The 18171-nt window shown below is 39.2% G+C and overlaps 1 protein-coding gene across 1 annotated transcript in view; it reads right to left on the bottom strand.

The window, feature by feature from the left end:
- Positions 1–316: 316 nt before the first annotated feature.
- The window catches only part of babam2 (BRISC and BRCA1 A complex member 2), a 125713-nt gene continuing 107858 nt past the window's right edge, over positions 317–18171 (bottom strand). Inside the window, exons 8-12 of the mRNA XM_005946261.3 lie at positions 13475–13574; positions 4044–4114; positions 3873–3955; positions 3576–3729; positions 317–896 (exon numbers count right to left, since the gene is read on the bottom strand). Coding sequence (XP_005946323.1) covers positions 833–896; positions 3576–3729; positions 3873–3955; positions 4044–4114; positions 13475–13574 — 472 coding nt within the window. The 3' untranslated portion in view covers positions 317–832. The remainder of the gene's footprint in view (positions 897–3575; positions 3730–3872; positions 3956–4043; positions 4115–13474; positions 13575–18171) is intronic.

Below are 18171 nucleotides of genomic sequence, written 5' to 3'. Positions count from 1 at the left end.
TATGCTTTGACCCATGCTTTTGTACACTGAGGGTCTTGAGCTCATAACAATAGTATAGTCTTCTATAATAGTATTCATAGTATGAAGGTAAAAGATATGAAACAAACAAAAGTTAATGCATAAAAAGGAGCTGGGGTCAGATGAGATGAACATGGAATGACCCTGACACACAATACTGCTGTAATCACGCCGTCTTAATGTCTACAATGCTCCTTAGTCTATTTTCCAGTTCTTACGCTTTTGAATAAATAAAGTAAAAGGACAATTTCAAAGATGGGTGCTAATACTTTTCAAATGATAAAGCAATTACACACTGTCAGGAGGAACTTGTTTTATACTGCCAACATGTCAGACAAAGACTTTGTCACAGAAATCAAAAAGCATTTAAACAGTTAAAAGGCAAGTCACAGATCATTTAAACATCAATATTGAGGCCAAATTAGACAAACACGTGGCAAACGATCAGAAGACAAAGATACTCGTGTATACACATGTTCACATCTGGTGTCAGTGGCACAATGCAACAAATAATGTTTATTTAAATGGGTGGAACGGTTTGTACAAGTACAAGCTTGTCAGATTATTTCCAGTCAGTTTGGCATTTGTTTTCAAAATAAAGGCCTTTAATTGGATTGAATCATCAGCACAGCCAGTTTTTGGCCAACTAAACAGGAGATCGGCTACAATAAAAAGCGAAGGTACTGACTGAGAAGAATATTGTCATTATCACTCTGCTGCTGCAGCAAGTCTGTGCATACTACAGGTACACAGTCACACACGCACACACACTCCCACAGGCGACTCTCCAGGCATGTCATCAAGCCAGTCAGTGCTAGAGCTTCCCATTGGCAAAGGCTCCCTCCTGGAACTGAGGGATGAAGCTCTTGAAGTACGCCCTGGGAGACAGAGACATAATAAATTGTGACAATAATTATGTTTCAACTGCTTCAAAGCATCTGACAAATTCACTGGGTCAGTCCCAGCGTGCAGCAAAGTGCACATAAAAAGGAGAATGTTTTTATTGCCTGCAAACACAATTCAACATGAGAAACGACACTGTGCACCTCAAACTCTAAAGGGAAACACAGGAGCAGTTTAAGGAACAGATCTTCTCCTGAATGACTTTCTAAAAGGAAGTCTCTCGACTATCAGCTTGTTCATGTCACTGGGGATTTAAGTTTTAGCTTAATAAGACCAATTCCTTATTTAACGTAAAGGGCACAGAGACATAACTTTTATTTCATTGGTCACTGGCCAATCAATTTGGAAACCCATCGTCAACCTGACTCTGACGACAAAGGTCAATTTTTCAGAGCTTCCATAGTAGCCAGTGGATATGTAAGCCTCTCGTTGAACTACAGCCTTATCTGTTTCCATTAATATTTCTTTTACAGTTTATTTTACAGGAGGAATTGTACCTGCACACAACCATATCCTGTCCAAACATGACCAGAAGGCTTCTATTGCCAAAAATATTGTTCCTTGCCAACAGATTCCACATATTCATATGTAGAGATCAGTTTACAGGGGCATAAAAATTGTGGAATCAGCAGTCAAATCTGATTAAAATCGCTTCACATGTTTGCACACCATCCTCTGACCTCCTCTGCTGCAACACAATTATTATCACTCACCTTGATTATTGATTTCAGAAAGTGGGCAAAGTCTTGAGGCGGCAAACTGGTTAAATGTAAGTACGTGGTGAGTAAAGACAGTGTTCTTCATAGCACACCGCTGTGCAGCACAGTTGAGATCGCGTCATCTGAATGTCACATCCTAGCAGATGTAATCATGGTGCACAACCTGTTGAAACAACAGCGAGCGTGCTCCTGCTCCTGATCCAACGAGCTGCCTTCAGGCTTAAAAACTGTGAACTCTTCACCTGAGATGGAGCTTTCAAAAGAACTTCACATTAATTTGAAACTGAAGCTGATGGTTGTTGTCTGCACCAGTTTAACGTCTGTGGTGAAATTGCATCTCTGAGGGGCACTTTCAGAGAACAGTGTAAAAATAGCAGCCACATCAGAAGCTGTCTGGACATGCCCAAGAAGATAATCATGAACAGGAGATCGGCCTAACTTAAATCAGTCAAGGTTTTTGATTCCCATGTGCCTATTCCAGGAAACTTTTTTTGTACGTTTGCCAGTTAACCTGCCGAATAGCTTTTTGTCGATGGGGGCGGGACAACAGTCAAGTCTCACACAGATTTTTATTCAGGATTCTTTGAATGCCACGTCTCTCCATGCAGCAGTATTGCTAAAAGGAGATGTAACAGTTCAGCTGTTCAAACAATTTCTGTTTGAAAATGATAACTGGGTTTACGCAGGAGAGTCTGTCTGCTGTATCACTGCAGAGGAGGAGTACACAGAGGCCTTTCCATTAACATGGATCTGAATAACACCCATAACCACTGAAACTATGCACAAAGTGGCATTTAAAACTGCTTAGAGGATGAACTGCAACTGTAATGTCACCAACAAAAAACTACACTAAGACTAAATCAATAGTTTAGCTTCCTAAATCAAAACAAACACCTGCATTTTCGATATACCTGAAGATGTGTGTCTGGAATGTTTACTTAACGCTGTCGGTGACTCTTGAGGAAGGTCAAGCTGTCTGTCACAATGACACCATCATTCAACCGGGTATCCAAAGACAAAAAGCCCACAAATATGAGACTCAGTGTCACGTCGAGTAGTTTTCCTTTAAAGAACCTTTGCTCAGCCAAGAGATTATGCATTGCCTTCTGTTTTCAATATTTACAGTAGTTATTAACCTTTACCATACAAAGAGCAAACACTGCATTTACTCAAACAAGGTCAGGCTAGTTTATGTGTACTGAGGGTTGGGTCAAATCTGTATATCAATAGATGGTCTATATGCTGCACAGTCCATATGACAATGCGTCATAATACCATAGTTAAAGCTTTAACAACACTTTTGATAAATGAATGAAACAAGCTTACAGGGACTTTGAAGATAATGAAATGTAGATAATGACAGGAATGAAAAAGGCTGGATTTCATTACAAGGTAGAATAATAGGAATAAAGGGTCACAGCAAGAAAGAAAAACATCTTGGAAGGGTTTAAAATCCAGATTCAGGTTCAGATATTCTCTGAGATTAGTTTATATGACATGATAAGTCATACATTTCTGGGAAAATTTTGAAACACTTTGAAATGAGAAAAACAAAACTTTATTTACTTACTTAATACATAAATTAATAATTAATTTTCAAGTCAGGGGACAATGTACCATGTTTAACTTTACAGTGTCAGAATATCCAATTGTGTCTTGTCTTCCTTTTAAATGAACTGACTTAATTTCCCAGAATATTGCATTTTTTAGCTATTTGATATCTGAGAATATCTGAGAAATTGTGTTTTTTTCTTTTTAAGAGTATTACACTCCCTTCCAAAAGTAATTTTTATATGACTTTTTCTGACTGTAAAGGGTCTAATATATTATTGTACGTCCACTGAGTTTCACCCCAACAGTGTATGAAATGTTCAACATATTCGCATAAGATATAATTACAATAATGTGTATTTTTACGAGGCAGGTGCTACATACTTTGCCCTCTTTGCCATCTCGTTGCCATCCCAGCGTGGGCTGTAAGGATATGACTTCTGCACCTGAGAGTAGAGCTGACCGCTGTTAGTGAAGTGGTACACAGACTGGAAGGTGAGGGTGGGCTGGTCTCTGGGGAAGTACAGCGGGAGGTCCACTACAAAGTGCAGACACAGAAAAGAATGAATACCTGACGCTCCTCTTCTCTCTTTATTATTATGATGCCTTTACCTTGCAGTATATCGCCCCGAGACAGCTGTTATTGTGAACTGGTGCTATATATAAAAAAAATTTAATTACCGTGCACTAAGAAGCAGAAATCTTTCCACATGAGTAGAAGGGTGAGTTTCGTGAATCCCTCAGCATCATACTCCACCACCCCCCTGTAACACATACACACCGATTACATTCATGTCTCCAGTAACAAATTGATGAGCGCCAGACACGTGCTGTGATCGCTTCATGACTCACGTTCCAAAGTGGCTGAGAAAAGCAGCGATGTATTCTCGCCTCTTGTGATAGCCTTGGATGACATACTGCACCTAGACAGGCCAAAGTGAAGGTTTTAGTACAGGAAAATACAGAAACAGCAAACCGTGTTTGAACATGAGCAGCAACTTATGAAGAGAAATGTTCAGAAGGGATTCAGTGGGCTCAATCAAAGCAGATAACCCTTATCTGACTCATCCTCTGCACAAAGAAAGAAAAAGAGCCTTTTCAAGATATTTTTTTCCAGCTTCACTTATGACCAGGGATGGCTGGGAAAGACAATCACATAAAGGGAAAGTCATATATATGTTACTGACATGCTTTAATTTAATTAAAGATGCATAATCACACAATTACGTCCATATAAGGCTTCAACCAGTCAACAACAAGTCAAAAAAACCTTCTACGCCAGCATCATTGGGGCAAAAAGAAAGAAAGATGTATTTTCACTTTAGACTCCATCTCAATGATGTTTTTTAGCAGAGATTAAATGTGCTTTTCCACTCTGAAAATTTTGTGCAGCTATTTCCTCTACTTAAGTTGTTAGAGGGCCCTGGAAAAAATAAGGTGACCCAAAAAGTGCAGAATTCCAGACGCCTTTATGTATTTTGGGCCTGTGTGCTTACAAGCAGGAAAATTATTATTTAAGTTTAATGAACTGTCAATTTACCAAATGATTTTACATTATAGGTTTTCTTTAGGCAGTTTTGGGGTCATTCTTCCTTAGTTAACAGCAGTTCATGACGACATCAATCAAAATCTGTAATCATTTAAATTAGGTTGCAAAACTCCGATCTGGGACCTCCCCACCTTTTTACACGTATACGTGGAAAGCTGGAGGTGGAGAGAGGAACAAGACCCCAGTATAGAACAAAATAGTCAAGAGGAAAAAAAGATGTGACGCTAATTAAGTGAAAAGGAGGAGCTGGGGTGGATGTGGGCTACAAAGCGGTTTGTAGTAGTCAGCACTTGTAAGATGTCTAAGAAGGAACTTAAATTGTGTGTCCTTTGTGATATTTCTCAATAGCGTAGTAGAATGGTAGTGTCTTAAAACTGAAACCCTGATAATTCTCTGTTAACTCTGTAACACAGACAGTTGGAGACACAATGGCCAAGTAGTCATTCCAGTTATACTTCTTTAAAGTCTACTTGAATTCTGCAGCAGGTAGTTACACAGCTAGTGCATTGTTATGTAAAGTGTTGGCGGATGGATCTGCAAATTCACAAAAAATTGGCAGGCACACGGACGTCTGCACAGACTCCTTGTGTTCGCAGGTTGAAATCTAGGGAATTTAGATCACTTGGACCCAAGCTGACCCACTGACAATAGAAAATATAATCAAGGCCTGTGTTGATATGGGCTGTAATTGAGATCAGCCGATCTATTGGGAGTGTTGTTGAGCTCGACTTAGTGGTCTGCCTGAATGACCTCTGGGAATGCACCAGGCATGACTGCGGTGCATCCTGTCTGCAGTGGGCCCACTCAAGACAATGAGTACAATTAACCAAACGTGCCGTTCCAGATTTCAGAAGTATCCCAGAAGCATCTTTGTGCTTTGTGTCACTTGACATGGCATCTGGTTTATTTTTGACAGGGGCTGAAGTTGCACAAGGCAGGTGAAGACAACAGGAAACCAGACACTTGAGCAGCATGACCAGAATCTGGTCATTTTTTGAAATAAAAGATCCTGTGCAGGATAAATTCTGCTCCGGAAACACTCGTATTGTAATTTGAAGCTCTAATCGCTACGCCCAGCCGTAGCAGGATGTTCAAACCTTTCAGGCCGAAGCCTGAAAAATCTTCAGAGCCGTAAGCGTTAAAGGTTAGGAAAGGGAAAGAGAAAGTTGCTGCCATCAGTAGAAGATCAAAGTGAGATTTCTTTACTTCCTTCTAATCAGAGTTCTTAATCAGAGTGAATAACAGCCTAAACAACCAGTCAGCAGACTAGAAAATGAAGCCCCACAAATCTACATCCGTTTTAGTCACAGTAGCACTAGATGGCCTCTCAATTTTAGCCATCTGGGTAGCTCTGGAGAGCTTAGTGTGCCATGATGGGTGACCTTCTCAAAATAGCAGCGGCAGGTCGAGTTTTATTAACAGATACAGTCTGGTCCTGGCACCAAAACTGCGGTGTGGAAATGGCTCAAAAAATTCTCACATGCCCATATTTACACTGTAAGAGATTTTGTTGTAGTAATCACTCATCCTTTCCATACTGGGTGTGAAGAAATCCCTTCCCAAAGTGGGACAAAATCTACAGACCTCAATCTGTTAAAAATGCAACTGCTTAAGGCAGTTTAGACAACTATAAAATAACTTTTAAATCAATCTCCTAATCTGCTCAGTTTGCTTTCTGTTCGGTATGGACAGGAAGAATGATTAAAAGGATCATGGGTGTGTGACTACTGTTTTGAGATGATGCAAAAATGCATTTTAGGTGCTCTTTGGGATCCCAAAGAGCACAAATCATCCAGATTCTTTGATCTCTATGTGGCTGCTCTGCCAGGTGTTATTAGAAGTCAGGTAGGTTAAAACATGGGATATAAAGAAGATAATAATAATAATAATAATAATAATAATGATAAACTTTATTTATAAAGCCCACTAAAAAACCAAGGGCATACCAAGGTGCTTGACAAAAAAATAAAATAAGATACACCAACAAAAAATAAAATACACCACCCTCTAACTGGAGTTTTTCTTAAAAAATAAACCAAAAAAGGTACAGTAATGCTTCAAGTCTGGATCTAAACAAAGTCAAAAAACTACTGTCAGCGATGTCTGGAGGGTTGGTGAAGCTGGACTTCAACAACTATGACCTAAGGCCTATGGTCAGGTGAATATTTAAAAAAAAAAAGTGCCTAAGCCTAATAAAGAAATAAGAGGATAGCCATTAACATTTGGGTATATGTTTTGGATTTCCTGCTTCAAAAAAAGTCCTGATCTTGAGCTTAATGACCTCACTGATATCTTAGTTGGCCTAATAGTGTTTTGTGAAGCATTATTTGTGGAGTCTGTAGCTGGAGGTGCATAGAATGACCAATAGATTTTGGGGCTCATGTTTATTAAGATGCGCAGAAACCAACATAAGGCTGTTTCATCATCACTTGACTGGTAGATAAACATTCAACCTCAGCCATAACCTGTTTTCAACACTTATTAGCAACATCGTTTTTATTGCTCCCAGTCTTATCACTTGCATTAACTGCATTTGGCATTGGACTGTTCAGAGCAGCCAGAACATAAACAATGCCGTGGCAGAGAAAGACCAACATTAAGAAAAGCGAACGTGTTATTTGCTCTGAGCAAAAAAGTAATATTACACGCAGTCTTTGTACAAGAGTATTGAAATGTCACAGAAGTCTTCAGCTTACCACTTGAGAACTAAATAAGCCGTTGTTAACAGCTCTCAGCCATAGAGAGTTTGACATAGTCTGTCAAACGTAACAAGAAAAAACCCTCAACAATTTCCTCATTCTAGTCTCCATTTTTATATAATGTGACGTTCTTTTCCTGACTAAACAGCCTTTTCTGTTTTTCATATAAAATGCTGCAGTGCTCACTTTAAGGCTAATTGTGTGACATATTTCAGACTCTGTGCTGTGAAACAGTGCTTCTAGATAGTGAATGCTGTTATTTCTTCTGTGTTAATACTGCATTACTGAAAAAACGCTTTCAATATTTGTTTTAAATCCATTTCTTAGAACGTCACCTTAATCTCTCAGAAAAGCCCAAACATATTCTGTGAATCGTTTTCAGTTTTGGTTGACTGCTTTTAGTCAATAGAGGGATTGGCAATTTGTTTACTGAACATAAATGGACTCACTTGTACACCACAGGAGTGGTTTAATTTACCACATTCTCAAGCCAGTGATCTCAGAACACACAAACATTGTATGCACAAAATGCTGCAACTGACTGACGTTCACTGAGGGAGTGGTACTGGCATGCTGGATTCTGGCATGTGTGCCCGAGCTGTTGCTGCAGCCTTGCCCACGACAGCACCATCTCTTATCTGCTTCCACTTGGTGGAAACCTGATTGCACAGAGGTACTGAGACGAGATGCTCCAACTGTACTTGCGGCATCACTCCGCCTAGCAGCTGTTTCAGCTTGACAATGCCCACCCCCGCACTGCCAAAGTAGTGCTGGCCTTTCTGGAATCAGGACCAAATCCAGACACTTCCTTGGCTAGCATTTAGTCTCAAAATGTCTCCTACTGAACATGCCTGGGACATGTTAGGTCGATGTATTCATCAGAGGCAGCCCCAATTAATGACCGTGGCACAGCTGCAGGCTGCACTCATCCAGGAATGGAGAGCAATTACTGTGGAGTCCATGCCTAAACAGGTGACAGGTGCTTCCAACATGGCCAGAGGAGGTCATACCTCATATTGAACATCTTGTCTGCACATTTATTGTAGTGTAGGTTGGTAAATTTTGTTCAAACGTAAGTTTCTGTTTTTTTTAGCTAGTATATTTTTGAAGGGTGAACCAAAACAATTATTATTACGCGAGGTTGTATCGGTGTCAGTAAAATGTGACGACAAAAAAAAGTCAACCAATTACTCGTCTCAACCCTAAGCAGTCAAAAGCCTGTAGTAAAAGTGCATGGTTCCTTTGAGGACAGGATGTATCATGATTAAGCTGGAGATGGTGTTATCCACTGCTACTGAATATTTGTGATTACTCATCAACGTTGTATGAATGGCAACGTTTTGTGAAAGTAGTAATCTTTCAAACACACAGTGGTATGTGTGTGATCTCTGCAAGAACTCATAAAGACAGGCACACATTGTGACTCAGCCTCCTGTTCGATTATGTTTACATGAAACGGTGGAGGCGGCAATTTAGCTTTCTCAAAAGCTGCAAGGCCACATACTCAATAAGCTGTTTATGTAGTTACACTGTGTGTGTGTGTGTGTGTGTGTGTGTGTGTGTGTGTGTGTGTGTGTGAGAGTGTGTGTGTGTGTGTGTGTGTGTTTTAAGGGAAGTGTGGATCACTGCACTTTCACACCCATACTGAGAAAGGATTTCCTGCCCCCACTCAATGTACGACTCGCAGCCAAGTCGTTCCATTGGCTGCCTGGAGGTTTGAGTGATGCAAGAAAGGTGATCTTGTTTTGCAGGTATTCAAACCTGCCCGCACCCATGACACCCGCACATCCATTTATTGTGTTTGTGCAGGTGTCTGTGGGGAGAGTGATGCAATAACGCCGGAAGTGCTTATTGCAGCATTATTAAGAAATCACTTCTCTGCCTGTCACACATTCACACCACCCCCAGCTTTCTTAAAGTGTGACTGATCTGATATTTGACTGCAAATTGATTTTGAACATCAATGACTTTTGATTCCCCAAGTTCCACAAGTAGATCTAAATATACACACACAAATACTTATTTACAAACCGCTGTTATTACAGCTAACATAAAACTAGATGTGAAAGCCTGTAAACTACACAAGAAATGCCAATTGGGTGAGCCAAATTTGCCAACATAGCCAGCCTGATAAGGCTCATTTTTAATCTTTGTTTTTACACTGTGATTCGGGTTTTTGTGGTTGTATTGCATTACATTAGGCTACTGTTCTGAACTTCTTAGGTCTTACCATCTGACAAATATCACCCATAGCCCAATAATAGAAATAAAAACTGAAACAGTTAAAACTAGACTAAATGTAATATTTTTATACAAAAACTAAATTAAAATGGGCTAAACCACAATAGGAAACTACATGAAACAGGAGAAAAACCCCACTACCAACCAACCTACAGCAAAATAGCTTAAAGATGAATAAATACACAGTTTGATAAAACAATATATAAAAATCTAACAAAAATTTAATGAGCACAAAAATGAAACACAAAGTATCCAAAACAGGTCTGGCAAACTGGAAATTGGGAAACCTTTTGTCCTGGGATTCACATGGATGTTACTTTGACTAGATTACCCTCCTACATATTGCTGTAGACCAAGCAATGCTACCCCCCACGGCAGTGGTCTCTCTCAGCAAGACTCTCCTCATTGTAAAAACTGCTGGAGAAGTCCATGAGAAACATGACAAGTGTTCATCCAGCCTTAAACTATCCACTGAGCATCCACAATTACCACTCCCAAACCATGGCGGCCTACCGCATAACCCCACAGGCCAACTACAACAATAAAAGGTGCACATAAAAAATGATCACTTGAAGGCAATACACCCATATACATTAATTTCCACTTAGGAATAATTAAGATCTGATTATGATGTGTCAGTGACAGAAATAAGTGCACACAATTTATAAAAACGTGTCCACATATTAGAAATATCGTGACTCACTCTTGAATTTGCCGTCTACTCAAGCTGCTGGGAAATGTACTCGCACAGCTCATTTCTTTCTTCTTCGTATAAAGTGAAGAAGTCACTGTGTAGATTAATCAGCCTGATGATTCATGCGATGGGCACTCTCTGGGCTAGTGCTACCGCCACTGTTTCAGTGTTAATACAGTTTTATTGGGACTGAAGCACTGATGTTTACGTTCACATTCATCCTGTGCCTGAAAGTTACGCTTCGCCAATGTCTAAAATGTAAAAGTTTGTATATGAAACCTTTTCAAGTATCACTTACACGTTTTAGGACTATCAATCAATAAATGTGATTAAAAAAAAAGGAATTTATTTATTTATTTATTTTTTTGTTACTTTTTTTTTTTGATACAGTCATAGTTGACTGAAGAAATATTGACATTCCAGACAATTCACCCGTTTCATTGTGGAATGCTCAGGAATCAGTTAAAAAAAACCCAAGAGCTACATATATTACTCATAGAATACATAAGCAAATGCCCACAAACCTAAACCAACTAAAGTGAAATTGTAAAGAACACCAAAATTGAACCTCAACACTATGAGAAACAGATAAAGTCATTAAGGAAACCGTTACCTCAAGTTTTTACTTCTAAAGTTAGTCATACAACCTACTGAACCATGGGGTGTACTTCGTTTTCCCACGCAATGCTTCTTTAGCTTATGTTACATAAACAATGATATAGTGTAAAATATCAATATGCTGCTGTTCATCTGAGGTTGTATTTAAATTATTTTAAGACTCGAGATTCTTTCTATTATGTCCTGATATGTAAAACCTAAGAAATGAAAGAAGGTGTATTTTTCTTTCATTTTTAATTCAAGAACATTGAAGATGACGAAGCACAGGGTGTAGTATGGTGTGGAGGCTGACAGTATATAGCAGCCATTAATGTGTGTTGTAATCATGACCCTGTTAACATATATGTTGAAACAGAATGCAATAGATGTGAACAGGCCCTTTTGCAGAAACACAAGTGCTCTCACAAGAGACGAACAATGATCTTTAACACGTAAAGAGACACCTGAAAAATGGGGAGTGGAGCTGAAGCAGACACTCGAAACATTTTATTACACTCTTTCCATAATTAGATACTCTGTGTCAGTCTCTCAATCTAATTATCACCATCGTGTCAAAAAATACGAACAGCAACTAAAGATTATCTTATTGAAATTGATTGAGTTAATCACACGTATACATTTCACAGAGCCTATTAGGCTCAGCAGTGGATTTTCATGAGCAATATTTTGAGCGGTGCAGACACCAGGTGCTGGCATCAACCAGCGGAATCAGCTGTCACACTCACAGCTGAGGTATGTGACAGTATAGCTCTGTCGATACAATCCTCACATCTGGAATAAGTGGGAGTAAATAAGTGATGTGTTAAAAACATAAAATAACTGAACAGCTTGCCCTTGAAAAGACTGTGAGAAGCTGAGATGTTAGAACAATGTATTTTTTTTCCCTTTACCATGATTGTTGGCTTCAGTTAAAAAAAGTGGAAAACATTTACAGACAATATATATAAATTGTGCTTTGTGTCTCTGCTATCAACTTCAGCCCATTTTGAATAAGACACAGCTCTGTTTTCTAGTCACAAAGTGGTTGTTGGAAAAACAATGCTCGTATTGACTCGTGTTTTGGAATTGGGTGCTTTTTTCACCTATAACATTTTCTTATCTCTTATGCCTCTTTCCTCCACTGCTCCCGTGTTTTATGGCATTCCGCAGGGATCTATTCTGGGTCCCCCTTTACTTTTAATCCTTTCATTTATCTAAAATTGTTCACCTGATCCCTTCAGAATCAAGTGATTTTTAATGAAGCCATATAACATTTTATGTTAGTTTTATTTGATGTTTGAAGAAAATAACACTTACACACTGCATTTGAACAGATTTAAATGTGTTCAAATAACGAATAAAAAGTGATATCTGTGGAAGAGCTAACAAGATTCTTCTTTGCCGTAAAATAACAAACTAATAATAAAATATTAGAACTTATTAAAATTAGAACACAGCCTTCGTGGACAGTCTGTACAGTTAGCTGCATGGAAAGCCATATTATATGTCAGATTATTCCATTAAAATGTTTCAAAATGCGGTGCTAGAATGAACAGGGTCAAGGTGTCAGTTCATTTACTCCAATTAACTGAAGCCGAGAGCTACCATCTACAGCTACCTGTGTCTGCAGCCTATATGTTGTATAATTATAGGATTTTAACATGTGAATAATTTAAATATTCAGTTGTTATGATGGGAAAATTAACTATACACTATACTAAAAGCGCTTTAGTACCAGGCTGTAAACTTATTTACTGTTGTTCTTTAGTGTATTTTAGAGGAATTGCAGTTTCACACTGGCTTTATTTTTTGGCTTCAGAAGGTCGCTGCTTGGGTAAAGTAAAGCAGCAAATGTCTTGCCCTAAGTCCTTTTAAACTTGCTTTCTAAAAAAGGGATAATTACATTATGAATAAGACTCCATTTCCAAGCAAAGGCTGTGACCTCTTTCAGGGAAGTGGGATGGGCGGCTGTGACTTAAACAACTGAAGACATGGGGGTCATCAAAGGATGTAAACGTTCCAGATAGTATGCTGGTGAGATTCCAGGTGAACAGGAAGAGATAGAGGGTATGCCTGTGTGCATTATTTGTGCGCTTGTCTGAGAGGCTGTGGGGGGATGGGCATTTGCCTTGAGGGAAGTGGCATTACATTGCGTCCACGCTGCATATCTACTTGTCAACCTGCGGAGGCCAAGGAGCCCTCAGACAGCCTATGGAGGTTGGCCAGTACGCCCACGCTGGCAGATGCCAGACACACGTGCATGAACACACACACATGCACACACATGTACACACAGCTTGACATCAGTGGATGAATGCTTTGCTGCACTAAGCCTTACAAATATGCAATAAATGAGTCATATACCTGTCACACACCCACACACAGAGTATAGAATTTTGATCTTAAAATACAAAGACATTAAGGGTTACAAATAATGTAAAACAATACATAAGCACAAAGAACATCTAGCAGCACTAATGGGATGTGTGGTGAACACTTTTACCTTGTTGGTGAGTAACTGACACACTTGAGGGACGTAATCAATTAAGCATCCTCCACTGGGAAATGCTGGTATATGTAATGCTGAGGAGCCTCCCAGAGCACTGATGGGAAAAGAAAAAAAATAACAGTCAGTCTGGAAATTCACATTAAAGCTGCACGTTATTTATCGTGTTACATATTTTTCTTATTATTTTAAATCCCAAAACACATTTCAATTGAAGTTCAAATAAAGTGAAGACTTTGAAACAAGCCACATGTGACCACTTCACGTTACAGAAGGTTAACCAGTATGAAGCACAAAATTATTTGCTCCTGTGCACCTGAAATTGTCTCACACACACAAAAAAGAGCAAATCGAGCCTGTGGCATCCTCTTCATTCTCCTTCACTTGTTCAATCATTATTTTTGACGTCCTCCTGATTTAATCCTCCACCACAGCTCCATTAGTGATTAGCTCATGCTTGCTTAATCAGGAAATCTGCTGCTGCAGCTCTCCAGTGACTAACCAACTGGAGTAGTCACTCCCTCAGTTTTTTTTTCCTGATCTGGGGGAAAACAGAGGGAATACCCTGAGGATGGGTTAAAGGTCTTAAGAATCTGCTTATTGACTTTTAATGCTTTTTTAAAGATACATAGAGGGGGGATTTGTTGTCTATTTTTAGTTCATCCCTCATTATAGCAGAGCAGTCACAGGACATTTAGAAAGGTCGTTATGTCCTTTTAAAAGTGATGCAGAAGTGGTAGTTTATCAGGTTAAGCGTGACTGATGCAGACACCAACAAGCTGTTATTTCCAGGGCGTAACATAATGCCACTTTGTCTCGGTTGTACACAAGGTGTCCTTTGGTTTACAGCACTGATGAGACAGGGTTGCTACTCAGAGCTAGCCAGCTCAAATGTAAAGTGTAGCTGGTGTTAAGGGACATTTTTTGGGCATTTTCATCCTTTACTGGACAGTCAGTTGGGGATAGACAAGAAAGCGGGGATAACTAAGAAGTAGCTTTCCTTTCTTACTGACATTACTGTCATCTGCTCACAAATTATACGGCATTTGCTATACCTCATGTTAAAAATACGATTGTAATGCCAAAAGAAAACAACAACAACCTGATGTTCTGCAGTGTGAATGTAGCCTATGGTAAATGTCAGTCACATATGCTCACATAGTCAAAAATGATGACCGCACCAATTCCGTTACATCATTCACATCTTCCCAGATGAGAAATATTTTCCACATTCTCTCATTGTTACAAGCTGAAAAGCAGCGACAAATACACAAGAATTGCAAAACTGTAGAATTTCCAGATACAACGAAAGGCTGTGGGAGTAGTAAGGAGGAAAGGTGGAGCACCTCATGATGCAGCTAACCTTACTGTCATGACCAAGACCTATAAATTTTTATGAGAAAAATGGTCTTAACAGAGGTTAGGAAAAGGCTAAAAATGACTGCACCTCCTGACTCCGTACAGTGTTAGAGATGCATTTAGATAAACACATTCTCATGACAGCTCATCATATCACATACAGGAGTTACAAGTGGCTAAAGATAAGAATCACACCCAGCCAGAAAGATTCAAATCTGCTTTATGAAACAGATGCTCGGCTGAATATTAATGAGGTCCTATTCACTGAGAAGCAATGCATGTCATGAAGCCATTTTCATTGTCAAAATCCTTTTCTCAAGAACTCCAAAGCCACCATTTACAGTAGGCTTTGTGCACATAATTAGCATTAGCCTGTGCGTTTCGCAGTGCACCAACAAATGGTCGACTGAAAATGGCTTACAGCAACGAGGAGAGAAGAAGGCTTTGAAAGTGAAAACCTAAATGGTGCCCATCTATCCTCCCACAGATCTAAGAATAGCTCCATATCATTCAGATGGAAATGCGGACAGAGGCACAAAATAGATGGTGGTGTGTTCGTCATTCATCGGAACAAATGAGATGCATTTTGGATTTCAGCGGTTTTACCCCGGGAACAATCATTTGAATGGAAGCTGATTAGAGGTTGGTTCTTCCATTAACATTAACAACAAGGTCTTCCAATATGCAAAACTTCAGTATACATGAGAAGCTCGAGGAACGAGATTTACAAATTATGGACATGTCAGATTTTTACAGAATTAACCTCCACAATTACTACAAACGACTAGTGGTCCCCAGACAATGTTGGCCCTGTGCTAATAGGGCTATCGACAGAGAAGAAACTGAAATTTCAATGTCTGCCCAGCTACTCAAAGTTAAACTGGATTGCCATACTAAAACCACTAGTCACTCTGAAATGGAGTAAGAACCTTCAAAATATAATTTAGACTCTGGAAATTTCCTTTCATTCAGTAGCTTAAAACTTAAAATATACACAGTGAGACATTTAGTGGACAAAAGAGAGATTAAAGAAAAATGCTGAAAGGCAGTGGCTCAGAAGTCCTCTTAGAAGCAAATCTCGGCACTTATCAGCTATTTTGCAATGCATATGCACAGTTATTTGTACGGTCACCTTAAAGCTCTTATCTACATGAATAGGTAGAGCCACAAGTTTAATTTTAGTGCTCACAAGATCAAAAAAAACCTGCTTATATAAGATCAGGTTTATTTTATTTATCCTAAAAGTAGATAACTTCCTGCGTTAAACCAACCAAAGCAATATAAGCTGAAAACCTAAATAGCAGTGGTGTTGCTCAGTGTTGCCTCAGTCACGTGGGCCTAGAAACTATTTGGCAACTCCCTGGCTGTCTCTTTGACTGCGTGGGGAGTGGTTTCTGGCTGTCACAAGGTGAACCCCATCGCAAAGAAGGTGCCACATAAAAAGACATTCTTGCAATCACTTTGGTCACTGATGTAACTTCCTCTAGCTTGCATAGAAAATGTCTTGTCTGTAAACAGTAACAACTGCTCAAGAGCAGTAGTGAAAAGTGCAAAAAGTGTGATGAAAATCAGAAACAGAGACTGTAAAAGTTGCAACAACTGATGTTTGTCAAAAGTTGCAACTTTTACTTTGAAGGCAAGGGTCCCTGTTTCTAGCTTGTGTAGTTTGCTATCAGCTAGCAACAAAAGCAAAAGCAAGGAGGTTTTTAGTGCAGTACCATAAGCCTCTTTGTGGCTGACTTCACCTAATGTCAGCCTCCATCAACCATTTGCCAACCACTTGGGGAAATACACATTTCTGCCTAGCAGCACGTGTTTACCAGGGGATAGCCAACCAATCACAAGGTTTGTCTTGAGTAACTGGGGCCTAAAATAGAATATCACAAATCAAAATAGCTCACCAAGGTACCATTAAACAAAAGCTAAAAAGCTAAATCACCTGACAAATCAAGAACACACATGCACAAAATTAAAAATCTAGAAAATTTGCCCAGAACTTCCAGAAATCAATATGTAACTCATTTTACATTGTGGGCCACATACAGCCCACTTTCATCTTAAGTGGGCTAAACCAGCAAAACTCTCCTTTCTGTCAGTGTAAAGATGTTTAAATACACATTTAAACCCAATTAATATAAGAAAAAGCAATGCAATTTTAACAATATGTCACAGTTCTTCTATATTATTATCCTAAATTCTATTCTATATGAAATACTGCTGTAGTACATGAAAGAAATCTACCAACAAATAAATAAATGTGCAAAATTACAGAAAGGATTAATTTCTCTCAATGCCTAGATGATCCTGCGATTAAAAAAGTTTTTATTACTTCACAGAAAATTTGCATTTATTTTTTTTTATTTTTATTGTGGCCCCATTGTAAAACAAACAAACAGGAACTTCTCTGTCATTTAACTGTTTATCTATTTCTTTATTACTTTGGTCTAATATGAATGAAAGCGGTCTTTACCAGTAGGAAAAATTGTAAAAGTGTTATAAGTGGTAACTGGAAATACAGTCACAAGTTTAAAAGCTACACCCTCCTTCATATATTCCAAAGCCATCAAGTCTTTCCTCTGCCAATTCTGGTCGCAGGGCTTTACCTGCATCAAGTATCAAGAGCATATCTAGACTATAATAGCAACTTTTATTTTGACTTTTCCCACCTGGGAACCTTTGAGCTGCCTTAGTTTATACCAAAAACTTCCTGTTAAAAACTCTGTAATAACCTTTATGGATCATTTTCACAGACAAGCCTCATGTGAAATAAAGTGTTCACAGGCTGAGAACTCCCCCTGATTAGTGGGCTGACCTTTATGTGTTATGTCAGCGGAGATCCCCTGGTGGGGTGAGAAAACACTGACCAAAGTGATATGATATGAAACTTTTTCAATCTGGGTCTCATCTCGAGTAAAAAATAGGTTAGAAAAATGTTCCCGATACGGTTCTGTCACTTTAATAACATGTCTGTGCTATCAGGCTTCCAGCTTTAAAGTGCTTTAACATGAGCATGCTGTGGGTGGGCTCAGAATCGAGACATAATGGTGTTTTACTTTCAAAGTGGCACCCTGAAGAGTCCCCGCTTCTGTCTTCACTGGTGACTCCACTCTCAACACTACCCACACATACTGGAGTCATCACGGAGACATGCTGCCTAACACAAACCCTCTGAGCAATGGAACCCACTGTATGACATATTTACAGTGGATTGTGTACATGCAGTCATGTAAACATGCAGTACAGCGACGGGGCTGCCTGTGACTTCATCAACCAGAGAGATTATCTTCTGTGACTCAGGTGGATGGTGACGAAGCTTGGTTTGTTTGTGTGTGTGT

This window comes from Haplochromis burtoni, unplaced genomic scaffold (assembly GCF_018398535.1).
Source record: "Haplochromis burtoni strain Fernald_Lab_line unplaced genomic scaffold, NCSU_Asbu1 Contig_478, whole genome shotgun sequence".
In the NCBI taxonomy this organism is placed as follows: domain Eukaryota; kingdom Metazoa; phylum Chordata; class Actinopteri; order Cichliformes; family Cichlidae; genus Haplochromis; species Haplochromis burtoni.
This window is presented reverse-complemented; position numbering and strand designations above follow the sequence as displayed.